We start from the raw sequence: 17463 nt of genomic DNA on the forward strand, positions 1-17463 counted from the left end.
CCAGGGCCTGTCAACAGCCACACGGGCAAGCTGGGGAGCCGAGCACCCCACCCCGGCCAGTCCACCCTTCACATGAGGCCGCAGCTTTAGGGCAGCCTCCTGAGGGGCTCTGAGCCCCAGCTGCCCGGCGGAACCCCACCCCAGAAAACGGGACACAACAAAGGTGAGCGGCCGCTCTGTTTGGGGAGAACTACCCCAGCGGTCTGACTTCCCCTGCGCCCGCCGCTCCGCCTCCCCGGGGAGTCGCTGCGCTTCTCGGGGCTTCTGTCTGACGGGGTGGTCGCTGAAGTCCCTTCAGCACTGTAAGAGGCGGATCAGAGGAAACGGCTCCCTGGCTGTCCCTGCGGAAGGGCTCGGGATTCCGTGGGCCTGAAAGCCAGGATGACAGGAAGGTCCGTGGAGGTGAGGCCGGCTTCACAGACGTCTGAGGGGGCTCGGTGGGCACCCCAGCCTCTCTGCACGGTTCTCGGGGTCAACGCGCGGGGCGCCAGCCTTGGAAAAGAGCAATGGGTCTGTCTGCAACCAGAAGTGGGGCCCAGAAGCGAGGCCCCCGGGAAAGAAGGGAGGATGGAGGAGGACGCCCAGCGTAGAAGAGCTGCGGGTGAAGGCAGAGCATGACACCCCAACATCTGAAGGACCATCAGGGGGCAGAGCAACAACTCCTTCGGTGCAGTGTCGATGCAGCGACGGGGGCAAAACTAGGAGGGCGGTGAATTGGAGAGAGGCGGCCCCTGCCTTCAGACGGGACGCCCCCTCTCAAGGGCGGGGCTTCCAGCACGGGCCGGGGGGTTTGGGGGGGGGGGGGGCAGCTCCCAGGCTCCAGCGGAGGCAGCGGGAGCGGGTGGTTGAGTGCACTCACCCAAAGTGTGCGGGTTAGATGACTATGGTTCTTTCGCGGAGACTGAACCTAAGTTCTTTTTTTTTAAGAGAGAGAGAGAGCGAGAGAGCACACGTGGGTTGGGGCGGAGGGGCAGAGGGAGGGAGAGAGAGAATCTTAAGCAGGCTCCATGCCTAGCACAGAGCCCAAGGTGGGGCTTGACCTCACCACCCTGAGATCATGACCCGAGCTGAAATCAAGAGTCCTATGCTTAACTGAGCCACCCAGGCGCCTGTGAACCTAAATTCTGATCTCAGTGTTTTTGTCAGTCTACTCAGGCTTGTCTCAGGCGTAGGTAAGGTATTACTCTGGAAGAGCTTTTCTCTTAACAGTGTGTTCCTACTGCTTGTCCCTATACATAAAATTCCTCTTTTCTAGATTCATACCCTCAGGTATTAAGGCCTAACTTTACAAATTCCCTGTTAGACTCTAAATAGCAGCTTCTCTGGGGGCTGTCTTAGCAAGGTGAGAAGCCTGAGCTGAGCAGGGTTCTTGGGGAGGGGGGTCTAGCAAAGGAGGTACTGACCACTCCTCGGGGGTCTGGCACATCCATAATGGGTTCTCAGTTAGTGATGACCTTTTACCAATGAAAATCTTCAGTAGCAATAAAGGCAAACTTCCCCTTTTGCTGTGATGGTTTATAATGGGACATTTCCTACCAGGCAACCTTAGTGTGGTAAGTTTGGGTTTCTCAAACTGGGGGTCTGCTGGTGTGTTCTAGGCAGTCCTGAGAATGGTTCCTGCAAAGGACTGACTTGCAGTTGCCCCTCCCCCAATTCATAGGCCGAACCCCAGCCCCCAGTGTGATGGCATCAGGAAGTGGGGCCTCCAGGGGGTGCCTTCCACTCGGTGAAGGCATAGCGAGAGGACAGCCATCTATGAATCAGGAAGCAGGTTCTCACCAGCCATGGAATCTGCTGGCACCTCCAGAAGGATGAGAAGTAAATTTCTGCTGTTTTTAAGGCGCCCTGTGCTGGCATTTTGTTAGAGCTGCCCGAAGGGGACTAAGATAGCTCCCCTTTCCTCGAGTTTGAGAAGCTCCGAGCCCCTGGACGAAGGTCAGCGGCTGGAGGTGAGCGGGGAAAGAGTGTTAAGTGCAGAGTCAGACAAGGGGGGCTGAACCCCAGCTCTGCCCCTTGTAAGGTGTGCGAGCACTGTGGACAGGTTATTTAATCATCGGCAATACGAAGATGCTCGATACACACATCGGAGCTCCCTCTGTGCCCCAGGGCTCTCAGGCCACCAGGACACCAGCGCGTGTGTGGAGGTCTGCAGGGCAGAGCCTAGGGCAGCTGGGGTCCAGGCCGGTTACCCCCAGTGACCGTACACATTATGATCACTTTCTAAGTGTTCCACAGTGAACGTGGGAAGCACACAGGCACTCTGGAATGGGGCCTTATCGTGATCCGGCCCAGCTGACCTCCCCAGCTCCTGAGAACTTGGTCTTCTGCCTACCCGAGTAAAATGGGTCCACCCCCGGGAAGGTTCCACTCCGCAGAGCACCTAGAGGACTGGAGCCCACATGTGAGAGGCAGCCACGTTCCCGCCTTCTCCCACACAAAACTTCACCCACAATTGTTTCACCAGAGTTTTAAAAAAGTACTGATAAGAGCAGAATGTGTATCATCTTTTTGGGGAGGGAAGAGGGGTTTCAGCTACCTCACTTTTTGAGGGAAAACATTACTTATCTTTCTAAAAGTCACATTTGTAAGGATTCAAATGTACACAAGGAGACCGAGTAAGAAAGGAGAGTTCTTCCCTACTCTCTCACTTCTGATGGCTTCAGTGGGATGCCAGCCTCCTTGGCCACTAAACTGGCAGAGAGAGTTGGCAGCAAAGTGGCCGGGCCACCCTCAGGATGAGCCACGAGTCCAGGACAATCAGGACTGGCTTTTCCAACGGGTGGTCAGGGAGGAGAGAGCAGACGCAGGCGGGGAGAAGTTCATGCCCTCAAAAGGGGAAAAGGCCCACCCCGACACCTGGCCTCTTCCCTAGACAACACCCAGAGGCCACACTCCCTAAAAGGCCCACCTGTCCCACACTCCCGGGGCCTTGTCCCTGGAAAGCAAACAACCGCCCTCACACAGGGAGCACCCAATCCCACGCCCTCTGTCAACTGCCACTAATCTTTAAAATGCCACTTTGCTGGGGGGAGGGGAGCAGTCCAGGCTGTGGGGAGGGATGGTCCCTCAGGGTCCCAGCAGGGAGGGTGAGGCCAGCCTCTCAGGTCCGGAGGCCCGGGGTACGAGGGGGAGCTGACCAGACCCGTATACCCTCTGGGGCTGGGAGCCTGCTGTCTGGAAGGCAGGAGGCTGTCTCAAGTTCTTTCCTTAATGCCGTCCTCCAGGCAGGTGTTCTCCAAGGCTCACTTACTCTCTGCCAGTCCACAGAGGCTGCCTGAGGAGACAGTGCTCCCTGGTTCTGCAGACACCCCTCCCTGAGATCTCAAGCCCCATTTCGGCCAGCCCGCTTGCTTTCCGGAGTCCCGCCCAGCCTTACTTGCAGAGGACAGCATCGGCGTCAGACAGAGCCTCGTACAAACACAAGTCGCCTTCCTCCATGTCCCTGGTGACCACCAGCGTGAGACTCAGAAACAGGACTGCTGCGGCCAGCCTCATTGTCGAGTGCATGGACACCTGGAACAGAAGGAGCTTTTAGAGCTGCGGGGCCCTCTGCAGGGGGCATCCTTCTCAGCCTGCGTGCGTGTCCCCGCCCCAGGGGCCCACAGGGAGGACCGGAGACCTCTGGTAAGCAGCAGGAGAAGGGCGGGAAGCTGCCTGGGCTTCAGCGGCCCATCTGCCACCCGGACACAGATACCTTGGAAGGACCTGGGCCTACTCCAAGCCGGACTCAGTTTGCAGTCCTGGCTGAGACCCCTCCTCCGTTGGAGCAGGGCTTTGTGGGCCACTAATCCCAGTGGCGTTTGGGCAGAAGGGCTTATATAAGCCTCTCGCCCCAGCTCCTCGTCCTGTCCCCGCCACTTGCCCCGTGTGCAATCTGCTGGCCATAGGCCAGCCGGCCTGCTCCTCTGGCTTTAAGGCAAACCCTGGGAAGCTGGTGACCCCAGGCTTTGGGCTGAGGGGCGGGGGCGCGGGTTCTGGGGTGCTCGCGAGAGCAAGACCTTGGTCGTTTTTCTAGGAGGAGGGGTCTGGCTGGGCTGTGCCCCTTGGACAGCTCTGCGTCCCCTGCCCACAGCTCCTGTGCCACCTGCCTTGACAGCCTTGGGGCTGACGGATGGTAGGAGGTTGGACGCAGTGACCCTGTGTAGGAGGGTCCCCTGCACTTAGGGCCGCCCTGGCCCCGAGGCCAGCTCCAAAGGGCCAGCTAAGGACAGAAGCGCTCCTCAGACTGCACCTTGCCGCAGTGCTGAGCTCAGCACTCTCCCAAAATAATAGTCTCTGGAGAAGAAGCCAGCAGGGCTGCTGGGGAGGGGGGCAGCTTGCCGTGCGGTTTGCCGGTGCTGTCTGGGAGGAAGGGGGGTAGCAGCCTGCAGGAAGTTGCGTGTGTGGGACTCCGACTGGAACAGGAGAAGGCAGGGGAAGATCAAAGGCGGTTCTCCCACTGTCTTTCCAGTTGATCTACTCCCTGTCTTCTCTGAGATGGGGTGTGGGGGTGTGCTGGGGGGACGTTCTCCCAGCCAGGAACTGAGGATGCCTGGGTTCTGCTCTGAGCCCCGCCAGGCTGCTGGGGTGGGGGTGGGGGTCTGCCTCACTAGGATGCACCACTTCTCCCTCTCAAAAACAAGTAAAATGCCCCCGTCACTCCTGCGCCTTGCTAAGGAAGATGAGATCATAGCCATAAAGTATGTGCAGCTCGAGCTTTAGAGAAACTATTTCAAGCGTTGCTTGCTTTCCAGCGGAATTCCTGCTTCCAGGATCCCGACTTCTAGCCAAAAGCCCTTCTTTGGGGTGACAACTTAAACACACTTCTCAATAATTAGAGTCCCTGATGTATGACTAGGGCTCCTCCACAGAGGACTCATTCCTAAGATCGTTCCCCTACTGGAAGTGTCTCCTGGGAGCCCCCTCACAAGATGGCTGTGAGAATGGAATCGAACAAACTATGGATGTAAGGGCCTTGGGACAGGAGTGGCCCTCACCTAGGGAATGCTCGTCATTAATGCAGAGTGTAAGTACTCTTCCACAGCCCCATCCATTTGTTCATTCATTCATTCATTCATTCGAAATCCATCTCCCCAGCAGGTACTGAGCCCCTCCCATGTGCCAGGCCCTGATGAGATACAGGGTCAGCATGGTCCCTGTTCTCTCCGAGCTCGCCGGAGAGCCAGAGCCACAAGGACGGCGCTGCCAGCATGGTCTTCTAAGGTCAAGAGACTCTTGCCTTCAAAGTGGCAGCCACTAGAGAAGCCAGAACTCTCCTGAATGCCAACAGCTCTTAGCACCAAAAAATGGCTGTCTGGAGGTAGGGGAGAGTCCCTGGGAGAGGGTTGCTCCTGCTGAGCTTCCCCGTGTCCGCAGTTCTTCCTTATTCAGTATGAGCCAAGCTTTTATCATCGAATCCTCTTGATATGATCCTCTGAAGTAAGTACTGTTATTATCCCATTTTACAGAGGAGGGGACTGAGGTATGGAGAGGTTTGCTGACTTGGATCTTGTCACATGGGTTGTAAGTGGCCGACCTGGGATTTGAACCCATGCCACTTGCCTCCAGACTCCCTGCTCCTTAACCACTCTCCTCTACTGCTCCGTCTTGGAGCTTTGCTGTCCCCTGTCTTTTCCCCTCTATTGTCCCCCTCCATTCCCTTTGTTCTTGGAATGAAGCCCCAAATCTCCCACTTAGCCCAGAAGGCCTGCATGATCTGGCTCTTCCCGCTTCTCTCCGCTGCGGCTGCTCAAGGTTTAACTCCAGCTCAGGCCTCAGGCTCCTTCCTGCCCCAGGGCCTTCCTATGCACCGCCCTCACTTCCCACCCCATTTTGGTGGATAACTGAAATGTCATTTCTTCAGAGAAATGCCCTGACCCCCAGGTTCCATTCGATTCCTGCGATACAGAATCGTAGCTCCTTATTCCTTTCCTGGTTCTTACGGGCTTGTAATGGATTATCTTGTAATTACTTGTTTAGAGATTAACTTATAGTTCCCCGCCCCCATTCCACAAACTTCTTGGGAGGCTGTACGAAGTCTGCGTCCAGCATTCCAAGCACAGTCCCTGGCATTTCTAGATGCTTAATAAATTACCGCATGAATGCCTGACAAACTGGCCACCTGTTTCTGATAGTTCAAATTTCACGTAACAGTACCTAACTCAATAAACATCAGCAGGAAGTAACCACTCAGGTTGGCCCCTGGCCCTGGATCCCTTTTGCTTATTTAGCTAACCTTCTCTGGCTTGTTTTCGTACAGAGAGCTCTGACAGAGTGCAGTGGTTCTTGGCATTTTCGAATCTGGTCTTTCTCTTGGGGATTCACAGGACTTCACTTCATATGTGGAGTCCAAGATCTGGGAACCACATTCAAACCTAGGAAGGCACAGTGTCCCCTTCCCATTGCCAGCCTGCTTCGCTCAACTGCCTTATTTCTGGAAATGCCCATCTCTGGATCCCAAGGTAGCCACACTGGGAGCCCCCTTCTTTTCCTCCAGTGATCTGGGCTGTGACCACATCCCAGTACTATCAGGGAGGCTGAGCCTGTTGGCTTCCTGAGATGCCTCAGTCCCTCCAAACCCCGGGATCTGCTGGGCCAGGGCTCCTGGAACACTTGACACCCCCTCCTATCCCTCCAGGCCTCCTATTCCTCCAGGCCCCCCATCGCTGCCCAGATGTCACCTTCATTCTCTATCCAGACAGACGCTCATGCTTTCCCTCTCTCCTAAACCTTTTTACCTATGCCCTCTGTAATCTCTGAATCTACAGTGAGGGGGAGTGTATTCCCCCTCCCTCCTTTCCTTCACTCTACATTTAAAAATTGAGATTTATATACCAGAAAATTCACCTTTTAACATGTACAATGCAGTGATTTTTAGTATAGAAATCACTACAGGTTGTGCAACCCTCACAAAGTTATGCAACCATCATCACTACCGAACTCCAGAACATTTTCATCACCCTCAAAAGAAGCCCCAAAGCACAACTCATTAGCAGTTACTCCCCATTCCTTGGGAGCCACTAATCTACTCTCTACTTTTATAGATTTGCTTATTCTGGATGTTTCATATAAATGGAATCATACTACAGTTGACCCTTGAACAACATGGGGGTTAGGGATGCCAATCCCCTGTGCAGTTGAAAATCTGTGTATAACTTTGACTCCTGCCAGATTTAACTACTAATAGCTTACTACTGACTGGAAGCCTTACTGATAACATAAACAGTCAATTAACACATATTTTGTGTGTTATATTGTTTTCTTATAATAAAGTAAGCTAGAGAAAAGAAAACATCATTAAGAAAATCGTAAGAAAGAGAAAATACACTTAGAGTCCTGGACTGTTGAAAAATCACCTATAGGTAGACCCATGCCGTTCAAACCCATGTTGATTAAGGATCAACTGTGTATGTGTTCTCCTGCCATCAGCTTCTTTCACTTAGCATGTTTTCAAGGTAATCCATGTTGTGTCAGTACTTCATTCCTTTTTATGGCTGAATAATATTCCATTGTACGGACACACCACATTTTATTTAGCCACTCATCAGTTGATGGACATTTGGGTTGTTTCTACTTTGGCACTATTATGAACAATGCTGTTATAAACATTTGTATACATTTTTGTGAAAATATGCCATCACTTTTCTTGGGTTCGTATGACAATTCCATGTTTAACATTTTGAGGAACTGCCCCAGTCTTTTTATTTTCTTGATGGTGTACTTTGATGCACAAAAAGTTGTAATTTCAATGGACTTGACTGAATTTCAATCAAGTCCAATTTATCTATTTCTTCTTTTGTTGTCTATGCTTTTGGTGTCATATTCAAGAAATTAGTGCCAAATCCAATGTCATGAAGCTTTTCTTCTATGTGTTCTTCCAAGAGTTTTCCAAACTTAGCTCTTACATTTCCATCATTGATCCATTGTGAGTTAATTTTTTTAAGATTTATTTATTTTAGAGAGAGAGAGAAAAAGGGAGAGAAAGAGAACATGAACAGGGGGAGAGGCAGAGGGAGAGAATCTCTAAGCAGACTCCCCACTGAGTGGGGATCCTGACATGGGGCTCGATCTCACCACCCATGAGATCATGACCTGAGCAGAAACCAAGAGTCAGACACTTAACCAAATGAGCCACCCAGGTGCCCCCCCATTGTGAGTCAGTTTTTATATGTTGTGTTAGGCAAAAATCCATTTTTATTCTTTTGCATGTAACTATCCAGTTGTTCTAACACCATTTGATGAAAAGATTTTGCTTTTCCCATTGATGTCACTTCACCTCTACCTCTTGCCATAACCAATTTTAGTATATGTGCTGCCGAAGCGAGCACTCTCTTGCCATAACCAGACAGCTTACTTCTGAAGTTCTTCAAAGTGTGGAATGCTCAGTCTCCCACCCCCAACATGACTCAGGGTTGGGAGGTAAGGTTGGCTAGCACCCCATTCCCCTTTGTTGCTTCTATACCATGACTCCTCAGCCCTTCTGTCAAAATCTACATTTCTTGAGGCTTACTCCATCTGAATCAATCCTAATTGGTGTTATCTGCCTTCCTATCACTCCTTGCTCACTGAACACATTGCTACTTGGCATGGAAACTTTCCCTTGTTCCAAGTCTTGATATCAACCCTGGGTGACATCCATATCCACAAAGATACCTCTTCCAACACTTCTCCCTCCTCTCCAACCTCTTTTCTGATGGCAACTTCTTGGACATTGTCACCACTAAAAACCATTCCATGCCTAAAATCTTAAATTCAAGCAGGCATTCTGACAACAACCTCTTCTTCCTTTGCTCTCACTTTGTTACTCGCACTGCATCTACTACTGCATCTACTCTCCCATCTCATTCAGAACTTTAATCCCTTGACCACTGTCCTTTCTCCTTACTTATTCTGACTTCCCTTTTTCTCTGGTGCCTAGTTCCTGTGAGTCTTTACTTCTACTCTTCACTTGCTACCATCTTCAGTTCCTTCCTCCTTACCCTCATGTTGTGGCTGTTGGGTGTAACTCCAATTTTGAACCAGTCTGCCTGATCCACTGTGCACCCTTGCTGCTCCCCACTCCCACCTACCTTCTCAGTACCTTGTGCCCTCTATAGACCCTGGAGCAGGGGATGGAGAAAAATATTGTGCTAAGTGAAAGAAGCCTGTCACAAAAGACCACATATTGTATGATTCCTTTTATATGAAACATCCAGAATAGGAAAATATACAGGGACAGAAAATTGATTCATGGTTTCTTAGGGCTGGAGGTGGGTGGATGATTGAATAGGGGAGATGGGGGTGATAGTGAAAAGGTATGGGGTTTCTTTTAAAGGTGATGAAAATGTTCGAACATTGTGGTGACTGTTGCACATATCTGTAAATATATTAAAAACCATTGAATTTTATACTTTAAAAGCCATTAAATCGCACATATTTAAATTATACTATATTTTGGTGAACTGTGTGGTATGTGAAACATATTTCAATAAAGCTATTAAAAAAGAAAAGTCCAGGTAACATCAGCAAAATGATGGACTGGGAATCTCCAAGCTCTCATTCTTTCATGGAAATTTCAAAATACACACATGTACACACACTCCAAAACCAAACCAACCAACCAACCAACCAACAAAACAAACACACAAGAAACCAGAGCTAGGAGCTCTGGAAAACAGCCAAGGATTGAGAGCAACCAAATGAATGCTCAATCAAGAAAAAGTTGCCTTCAAAATGATAAGAAATTTCATGAAATTTTCACGTCTTTGCCCCCACACCCTCCCCAGCATAGTTCAGTCTTGGTTCAGAGGAGATTGAAGCCCAGTTACCAGTTTCCTCTCTCAAACCAGAGGGAGCAAAGCAGACCTTACTACAGTGTTTTAATCTGTCTAAGGATTGCCTGAAGGACTGGTTTCTGTCTGGCCTAACTCAGATCTCAGGGAGGCTAAGGAGTGAGTATTGCTTATGAAAGCTGCAAGGAGACTACAGACCTGCAGATATTTGGGGCAAGAAATTATGGGTGGAGACATATAAAAGATAATATAGGCTCCAAAGAGAAGCTAGGGTGAGATTCTTGGGGAGATTAAGGCATTTAAAAGAAGCTGTGTATATGGGGGAATTGAGAAAGCCACATTCAGGTCCAGGCAAGACACATGCTCAGAAAAGACCAGAGGGGATCCTAAGTTCTCATCTTGGGCTGATCCCTGGGGCCAGAGCATGCCCAGCTAATTAATAAAGGTCTTCTTTGGCATACAGCCAGTCTGCAAAGACTGGGAAAGGTAGTTGTTTCTTTCAAATACACAGTTTTTAACAACAACAAAAAATCACAAAGAACAAGAAAACATAGCCATTCAAAGGAATAAAACAAGTCAATATAAACTGTCCCTGAGGAAGCTCACACATCAGACTTAATAAAGACTTTAAAAAAACTGTCTTAAATATACACAAAGAGCTAAAGGAAAACATGAACAAAGAACTAAAGACAATCAGGAAAACAGTATATGAACAAAATCAAAATATCAGAAAGTATAAAAATTATGAAAAGGAACAAAATAAATTCTAGAGCTGAAAATGAAATAATTGAAATGATAAATTCACTAGAGGGATTCAATAGCATATTTGAGCAAGGAGAAAAAAAGAATCCATGAATTTGAAGATAGAAAATATCAATAATTTCAGAACACTGAAATTATTGAGTCTAGGAGCAGGGGTAAAAAGAAAAAAGCATGAAGAAAAGTGAACAGAGCTTAAGAGACCCATGGGATACCATCAAGTAGATCAATATATGCATTATGAGAGTTCCAGCAGGAGGAAAGAGAGAAGGGGGCAGAAAGATCATTTGAAAAAATAATGGCCAAAACTTCCCAAATTTGATGAAGTACATAAATCTGCAAATGCAAAAAGCTCAAGAAATGCCAAGTAGAATAAACTCAAAGACACTCATACTAAGACACATAATCAAAGTGTTGAAAGACAAAAAATGAATCTTGAAAGCAGCAAGAGAAAAGGGACTTGACATGGACAAGGTATCCTCCATAAGATTGACAGCTGATTTATCAGAAGAAACCTTGGAGGTCTGAAGGCATTGGGATGATATACAGTTGACCCTCAAACAACAGGGAGGTTAGGTGCACTGACCCCCATGCAGTCAAAAATCTGTGTATAACTTTTGATTCCCCCAAAACTTAAGTACTAATAACCTACTGCTGACTGGAGCCCTTACTGATAACATAAACAGTTGGTTAACACATATTTTATATGGTATATATATTATATACTATATTCTTACAGTAAAGTAAACTAGAGAAAAGAAAATGTTATTAAGAAACTCATAAGGAAGAAAAAAAATCCACAAATAAGTGGGCCCATGCAGGTCAAACTTACGTTGTTCAAGGGTCAGCTGTATTTAAATTATTTAAAGAAAAGACTGTCAACCAAGAATTCTATATCCAGTTAAACTGTCCTTCAAAAATGAGGGAGATATTAAGACATTCCCAGATAAACAAAAACTGAGGGAGTTCATTGCCACTAGAGATTCCCTGCAAGAAATGCTAATAAGAGACTTTCAGGTTGAAATAAAAGGACAGTAGACAGTAACTTGATGTTAGATGAAGATATAAAGATCTCAGGTAGATGTAAATATATGGGCAAACATATAAGCCAGTATTATTATAATTTTTCTTTGAAGCTCCACTTTTTTTAAAAAAATAGGATTTAAAAGTAATTATAAACTTTTGCTAGTGTACAGATATATAAAGACATAATTTGTGACTTCAATTACATAAAGTAGGGGAGTATAACTATATAGAAGTAGAGTTCTTACATGTGATTGACATTAAGTTGGTATCAATTCAAATTAGATTGTAATAATTTTAGGATGTTTTATGTGATGCTCATGATACCCACAAAATATACCTACATAATATACACAAAAATAAGTAAGAGGGGAATAAGGACATGTCACTACAATTCTTTCAAAAGATCAAAGTGGAGGGAACACTTCCTAAGTCATTTTGTGAGGCTAACATTACCCTGATACTAAAACCAGACAAGACACTACAAGAAAGGAAAACTAAAGACCAATATTCTTTATGAATATTGATGTAAAAATCCTAACAAACTGCATTCGGAAGCATATTAACAGTATTACACAACATGACCAAGTAAGATTTATTTCTAGAATGCAAGAATGGTTCAACATATGAACATTAACCAATAAGATACACCACATTGAGAGTATGAGGGGAAAAATCCACATGATTATCTCACTTGAGGCAGAAAAAGCATTTGACAAAATGCAACAACTTTCTTTTTTTTTAAGATTTTATTTATTCATTTTTGCAAGAAAGAGTTCGCATGAGTGGGGGCAGGAGGGGCAGAGGGAGAAGCAGACTCCCCAGTGAGCAGGGAGCCTGAAGTGGGAAAGTGCGACTTGATCCCAGGACCCTGGGATCATGACCCGAGACAAAGGCAGACCCTTAACTGACTGAGCCACCCAGGCACCCATTTCCATTCATTTTTTTTTTTTTTAAGATTTATTTTATTTTTGAGAGAGAGAGAAAGCAAGCAGGTGGTGGGCAGGAGCAGAAGGAGAGGGAGAGAGAATCTAGACTCCACACTGAGCATGGAGCCTGATGCTGGGCTTGATCTCATAACCTGAGCTGAAACCAAGAGTCAGATGCTTAGCTGACTGCACAACCCAGACACCAACAACTTTCTTGATAAAAAAACAAACAACAAACAAACAACAAACAAAAAAACACTCAACAAACCAGGAAGAGAAGGAAACATCCTCAATATGATAGAGGCCATGTGTGGAATGCCCATAGCTGACATCATACTCCATCATGAAAGACTCAAAAATTTTTCCCGGGCGCCTGGGTGGCTCAGTTGGTTAAGCGACTGCCTTCGGCTCAGGTCATGATCCTGGAGTCCTGGGATCGAGTCCCGCATCGGGCTCCCTGCTCAGCAGGGAGTCTGCTTCTCCCTCTGACGTTCCTCCTTCTCATGCTCTCTGTCTCTCATTCTCTCTCTCTCAAATAAATAAATAAAATCTTAAAAAAAAAATTTTTTTTCCCAAAGATCAAGAACAAGACAAATTAGTTTGCCATTAGTTTGCCAGAGCTGCCATGGCAAAATGTCACAGATTGGGTGGCTTAGGCAACAGAAAGTTATTTTCTCACAATGAGGAGTTATGATTTAATGGTTACAGATTTTATATTGGGGTAATAAATGTTTTGGAAACACATAGGGTGCTAAATGTTCAACATTGTGAATGTAATTAGTGCCACTGGATTGTACTCTTAAAAAGAGTTAAAATGGTAAATTTTATGTATATTTTAGCCCCCCCACACACCATGCACATCCAAGGAACTAGTGGTCTATAGAGCCCACTTTGGAAACACTGACCTGATCCATTCTCCTCACTGTATAGACCACTTGATCAGCCTGTGTAGACTATTTTCCAAATACTCCCAATTGGCTGTGCGTTCTCCACCTGAAGGCCTTTGTACAAGCTCTTCTCTCTGCAAGGAGAGCTATTCTCTCCTGACCCATGACCCATATGGCTAACTTTTGCTTATCCTTCAGATATTATTTAAACATCAGTGAACGTTCCTTCAGTGAACCTTCTTAGATATCCTCTCATATCCACATATAGTCTCCGCCATGATAGTATGTATCAGGCCATTTTTATTTGCCATTTACTTGTCCTTATCTACCACTGGACTGTTACCTTTATGGGGGAAGAACCACATGTGTCCCGTGAATTGCTGCATCTGGTACCTAGCACAGTGCCTGAGAAATAACAGATGCTCAATTACCATTTAAAGAGGGAAGGAAATAAAGAAAGAGGAGTGGACATTGACTTCCTAAAGATCACACCTCCACCTCCACTAATTTAACCTGTGTCTCCCTTGAGTTCCAGGGGCAGTGTTTGTTCCTCCCTCAATAGCTCTCACTGATATATTTCTTCTGTTCTAGTTTTCTGTGCACATATTTCATCCTGTGAGGGCCCCAGTTGTTTCTGCATCCCCCACAGTACTTTGAATATAGTAGACACTTAATAACTAAACAAGCACCCACACTCAAAAACAATATGTTGTAAAAAGAATATTCTGACTTTTTGTTGTCCTTCGTATGTAAAGAGTAGGAAAGGATGGCAAAGCCTCCCAAAATGCACTTGAGCCATCCTTTAGTTCTCCACTAAAAGATGTTGCTTTTATGCACATCTCATTTCAGATGACCAATTGTCTTGGAAATTGTCTTGGAATGTAAAAGTATCTGAATGTAGTTTCTTTTGTTATTATTTTAGGAAATGCTTGCTTTCCTTCTATCACGTTTTGAATTGTAGATCTTTAACTTATCAAACAGAAGATGTAGGAACTGGTGGTATTGACAGGGGGTGGGGCATGGGGGCAGTGGTAGAGAGAGCTGCAGAGCTGAATTTTCTAGCAGTTACATTTCCCAAGAGCGAGGAGACTAGGAGAGTGTCTTTGAGATAAGCCCAGCCCTGGTCCCTGAGCCAACCACCCATGTTATCCAAGGGTTCTGCTAGACCTCCAGCCAGAAGCTGGGGGCTTGAGCCACTTCACTTCAAGGACACAAAGTCTTCTCTCTGATAGCCCCACCTTGTTGGTCTCAGCAACCAATTATTGACCTAATCAGCTCACTGCCTTAACCAGATGTTGTATTTATCGACTCACTTCATCCACAGAATGGAAAGGCCCAGATAAGTCATGATATAGTGGCATTTTTCAGGTTCATTTGCTGCCCTGTCATCCTCAGAAGGTTGAATATTCTGTTTGTCCTCGTGGAGGTGAGCATTGAATGTAGAGCCCATGAGAGCTGTACATTGACCTCCCTCACCTCCTTTCATGCGCAGATCTGATCTCTGGGTCTGCCCACATATCTATGCATGGGAGGAAATAAGAATTCTTCTTCCTTGGAGGGAGAAATCAAGACCCCATAAAGGAAAGAAACTTTCTAAATTTGTTAGAAGTAAGGCCCATCTGAACTGAAATCAGTAATGCTAATCCCAGTCCAGGACTCCAGTAGTGAGAAATGTGCCAAGGAGCCCTTTCTGGAAAAGTTAGAGAAATGTTTGATGCTCAGACACAAGCATGTAGAAATGCCATGAGTAATGGCCTCAAATCATATGAGGGTAAAGAAATAAAAAATATGCCCCAAACAAGAATTCTCTTAAGTTCTCCAGGCCATAGTTCTCATCCCTGAAAACTTCTCATTCTTTCTGTCTCTCTGTCTGGCTGGTCCTTAGGGAAAGTCCCTGCCTCGCACCAACCAGGAAGAAGAGCCCCTATCACTTACCCAGAGCAGTGTGGGAGCTGTTGGGCGGTGGCTGCAGGGAGGTGAGAAATCTTGGCAGGTTTCTGGGCTGGACAAGGTGGGGAGAAAGTTCCCTCCAGAATGCCCCACAGTTTGGGCCCTTAAGGCTATCAGGGTCTGCCAGCGTTGAGAGTATGGGAGTTTTAAGGGAGGTTCCTGGAGTGCCAGGAGAGGAGGCAGCAGTTGGCCGTTGGGGAGGCAGTTGGGGAAAGTTCCAGGAAGTTCCAGGGAGGAGCTAACATGCAGGGTGGGTGAGAATAGAAAAAGAAGAATGGGAGGGTTTTCCGGCATTCCCTCTTCCAAGGACTCTAAGGTAAAGAGCAGAAATCACAGAGACGGTTCTCCTACCATTTTTCTTACCTTTCAAGATACACTGTGAGACAGGGAGAAGAGGCACAACGGATGCACAAAGAGAAGGCTGTGGAAGAATAAAGAGAGAAGCCACTAATGCCAGAGTCCCAGAAAGAGATAAACAGTGTAGAGCAAAACTCACATCAACACCGAGAGGAGAGAGACGGGATTGGGAAACTTACTTGGGGTGAAGCAAGGGCCCCTTCTCCAACGAGTATGGCCTGGAGTCTGAGAAGAATGCAGGGGAACAACCCTTGCTCAAGCCAAGACTGTGGAAACTGCTTTCAGCAGGTAACGTTCTGCCAAAATGGGCAGTTGGTGCTCCTGTAACAGGTGATCAGGCCTAGGACAAGTCCCTGGCTTTCAGGACTTGGGTTTCCTGCTGTGTTAAATGACCACCTGAGACCACAACCTTAATTTCCTTCTGGAAAACTCCTCCCAGGAAATTCAAGGAGTCAGTGAAAATCCAGACATCCCAGATGAATTAAGTCAGAATCTCAGGGTAAGGCCTAGACATCAGTACTTTGTTTGTACTTTATTTAGAGTAGGCTCCATGCCGCATATGGAGCCCAGTGTGGAGCCTGAACTCACAACTCTGAGATCCAGACCTGAGCTGAGATCAAGACTCAGATGCCCAAGCAACTGAGCCACCCAGGTGTCCCAACATCAGTATTTTAAAAGTGCTTCTCATGGGATTCCAATGAAGAGCCAGGCCTAAGAATCACTGCTTTAAACATAGATTGATGACAGGCATTTGCCAGAGGCTGAAGGTACAAACATGAACAAGATTCAGACCCTGCTTCTGATGGGCTCACAGCTGAGCAATGAACATACTCATCCAAACAAACTACAATGACAAAATCGCCAACCATGTGCTGAGTTCAACCACGGAAGCAACCCCAGGGCAAAGAGGAAAGTGTATTAATTGTGTGTTTTATTTTATCCATTTTATGATGGTTTGATGTTTTGAGGGCCTTGCTGGTTGGGGAGAGATGCACTTGCCCCTTGCCCTTCCAGGGCTAGCTGATTCTTAGAGATTGTGAACACCTCATCTTGGAACACACCTTTCATATGCAAACCAACAACCTTGAGTCCATGCCCCCCAACAGCTGTCACCTAATGAGCCCGTATCCCCCTGCCCTACACTACCTCAGGGCCAGGCACCAGGCAACCGGATACCACCTGCCTAGCCCAGAGCATGCCAGCATTATTCAAACTAGACCATCCTAAGCTGTTTCCCCTGCTTCACCCCTTCCTTCCCATGGAAAACACAATAAAGTCTCTGGGACAGGCATTTCCCTCGTCCCTCTGCATCCCTCTGCTTCCCGATTGACCTCGGTGATTTCCCAGGTGGTATGGTATACCCCTTTCTCTGGGAAATGGTAAGTAATAAATTCTTTCCATGGCATTGACCTTTCTGTGTCATCACTTGGTTCACCTGTATAAGATAAAAGAAGTGACAACCAGGGAAGGCTTTGAGAGAGAAACAGGAGAAGCGCATCCTACAAGCAAGAGCACTGAGGCACAGAAGGGTCCCAGCGGTTGGTGGATTAGAGCAGAATGGAATTGCTGGAGAACTGAGCACAGGTGACCAAATGGGGGTGGGGGTGGGGACAGCATGCAGGTAGGGAAACCAGGGCATGCTGGGGCAGCGGGGGCGGATTACTCTTGCTTAAGTAAGAGGTGATTTATGCACTTATCTGCCCTCCAACAGGCCCCACTAACTAACCCATTTCTCAGTTTGGGCTTCTGTGAGATTAACAAGGTCATGGTAGAGACCCTAAACACTAGCATCAACATTTCTGGGCCAAA

At 47.1% G+C, this 17463-nt stretch overlaps 1 protein-coding gene across 4 annotated transcripts in view; it reads right to left on the reverse strand.

Annotated features, from left to right (window-relative positions):
• The window catches only part of PEBP4 (phosphatidylethanolamine binding protein 4), a 245632-nt gene that overhangs the window by 195205 nt on the left and 32964 nt on the right, over positions 1–17463 (reverse strand). For 3 of the 4 annotated variants that reach the window (XM_035022559.1, XM_035022561.1, XM_035022557.1), the window contains exon 2: positions 3377–3513. In XM_035022559.1, coding sequence (XP_034878450.1) covers positions 3377–3507 — 131 coding nt within the window. In that variant the 5' untranslated portion in view covers positions 3508–3513. Of the gene's footprint in view, positions 1–3376; positions 3514–3619; positions 3659–17463 lie in introns of those variants that run through there. The other variant, XM_035022560.1, reaches the window with a different exon arrangement.

This window comes from Mirounga leonina, unplaced genomic scaffold (assembly GCF_011800145.1).
Source record: "Mirounga leonina isolate KUSES-001 unplaced genomic scaffold, KU_Mleo_1.0 Mir_176, whole genome shotgun sequence".
NCBI classification, from domain to species: Eukaryota; Metazoa; Chordata; class Mammalia; order Carnivora; family Phocidae; genus Mirounga; species Mirounga leonina.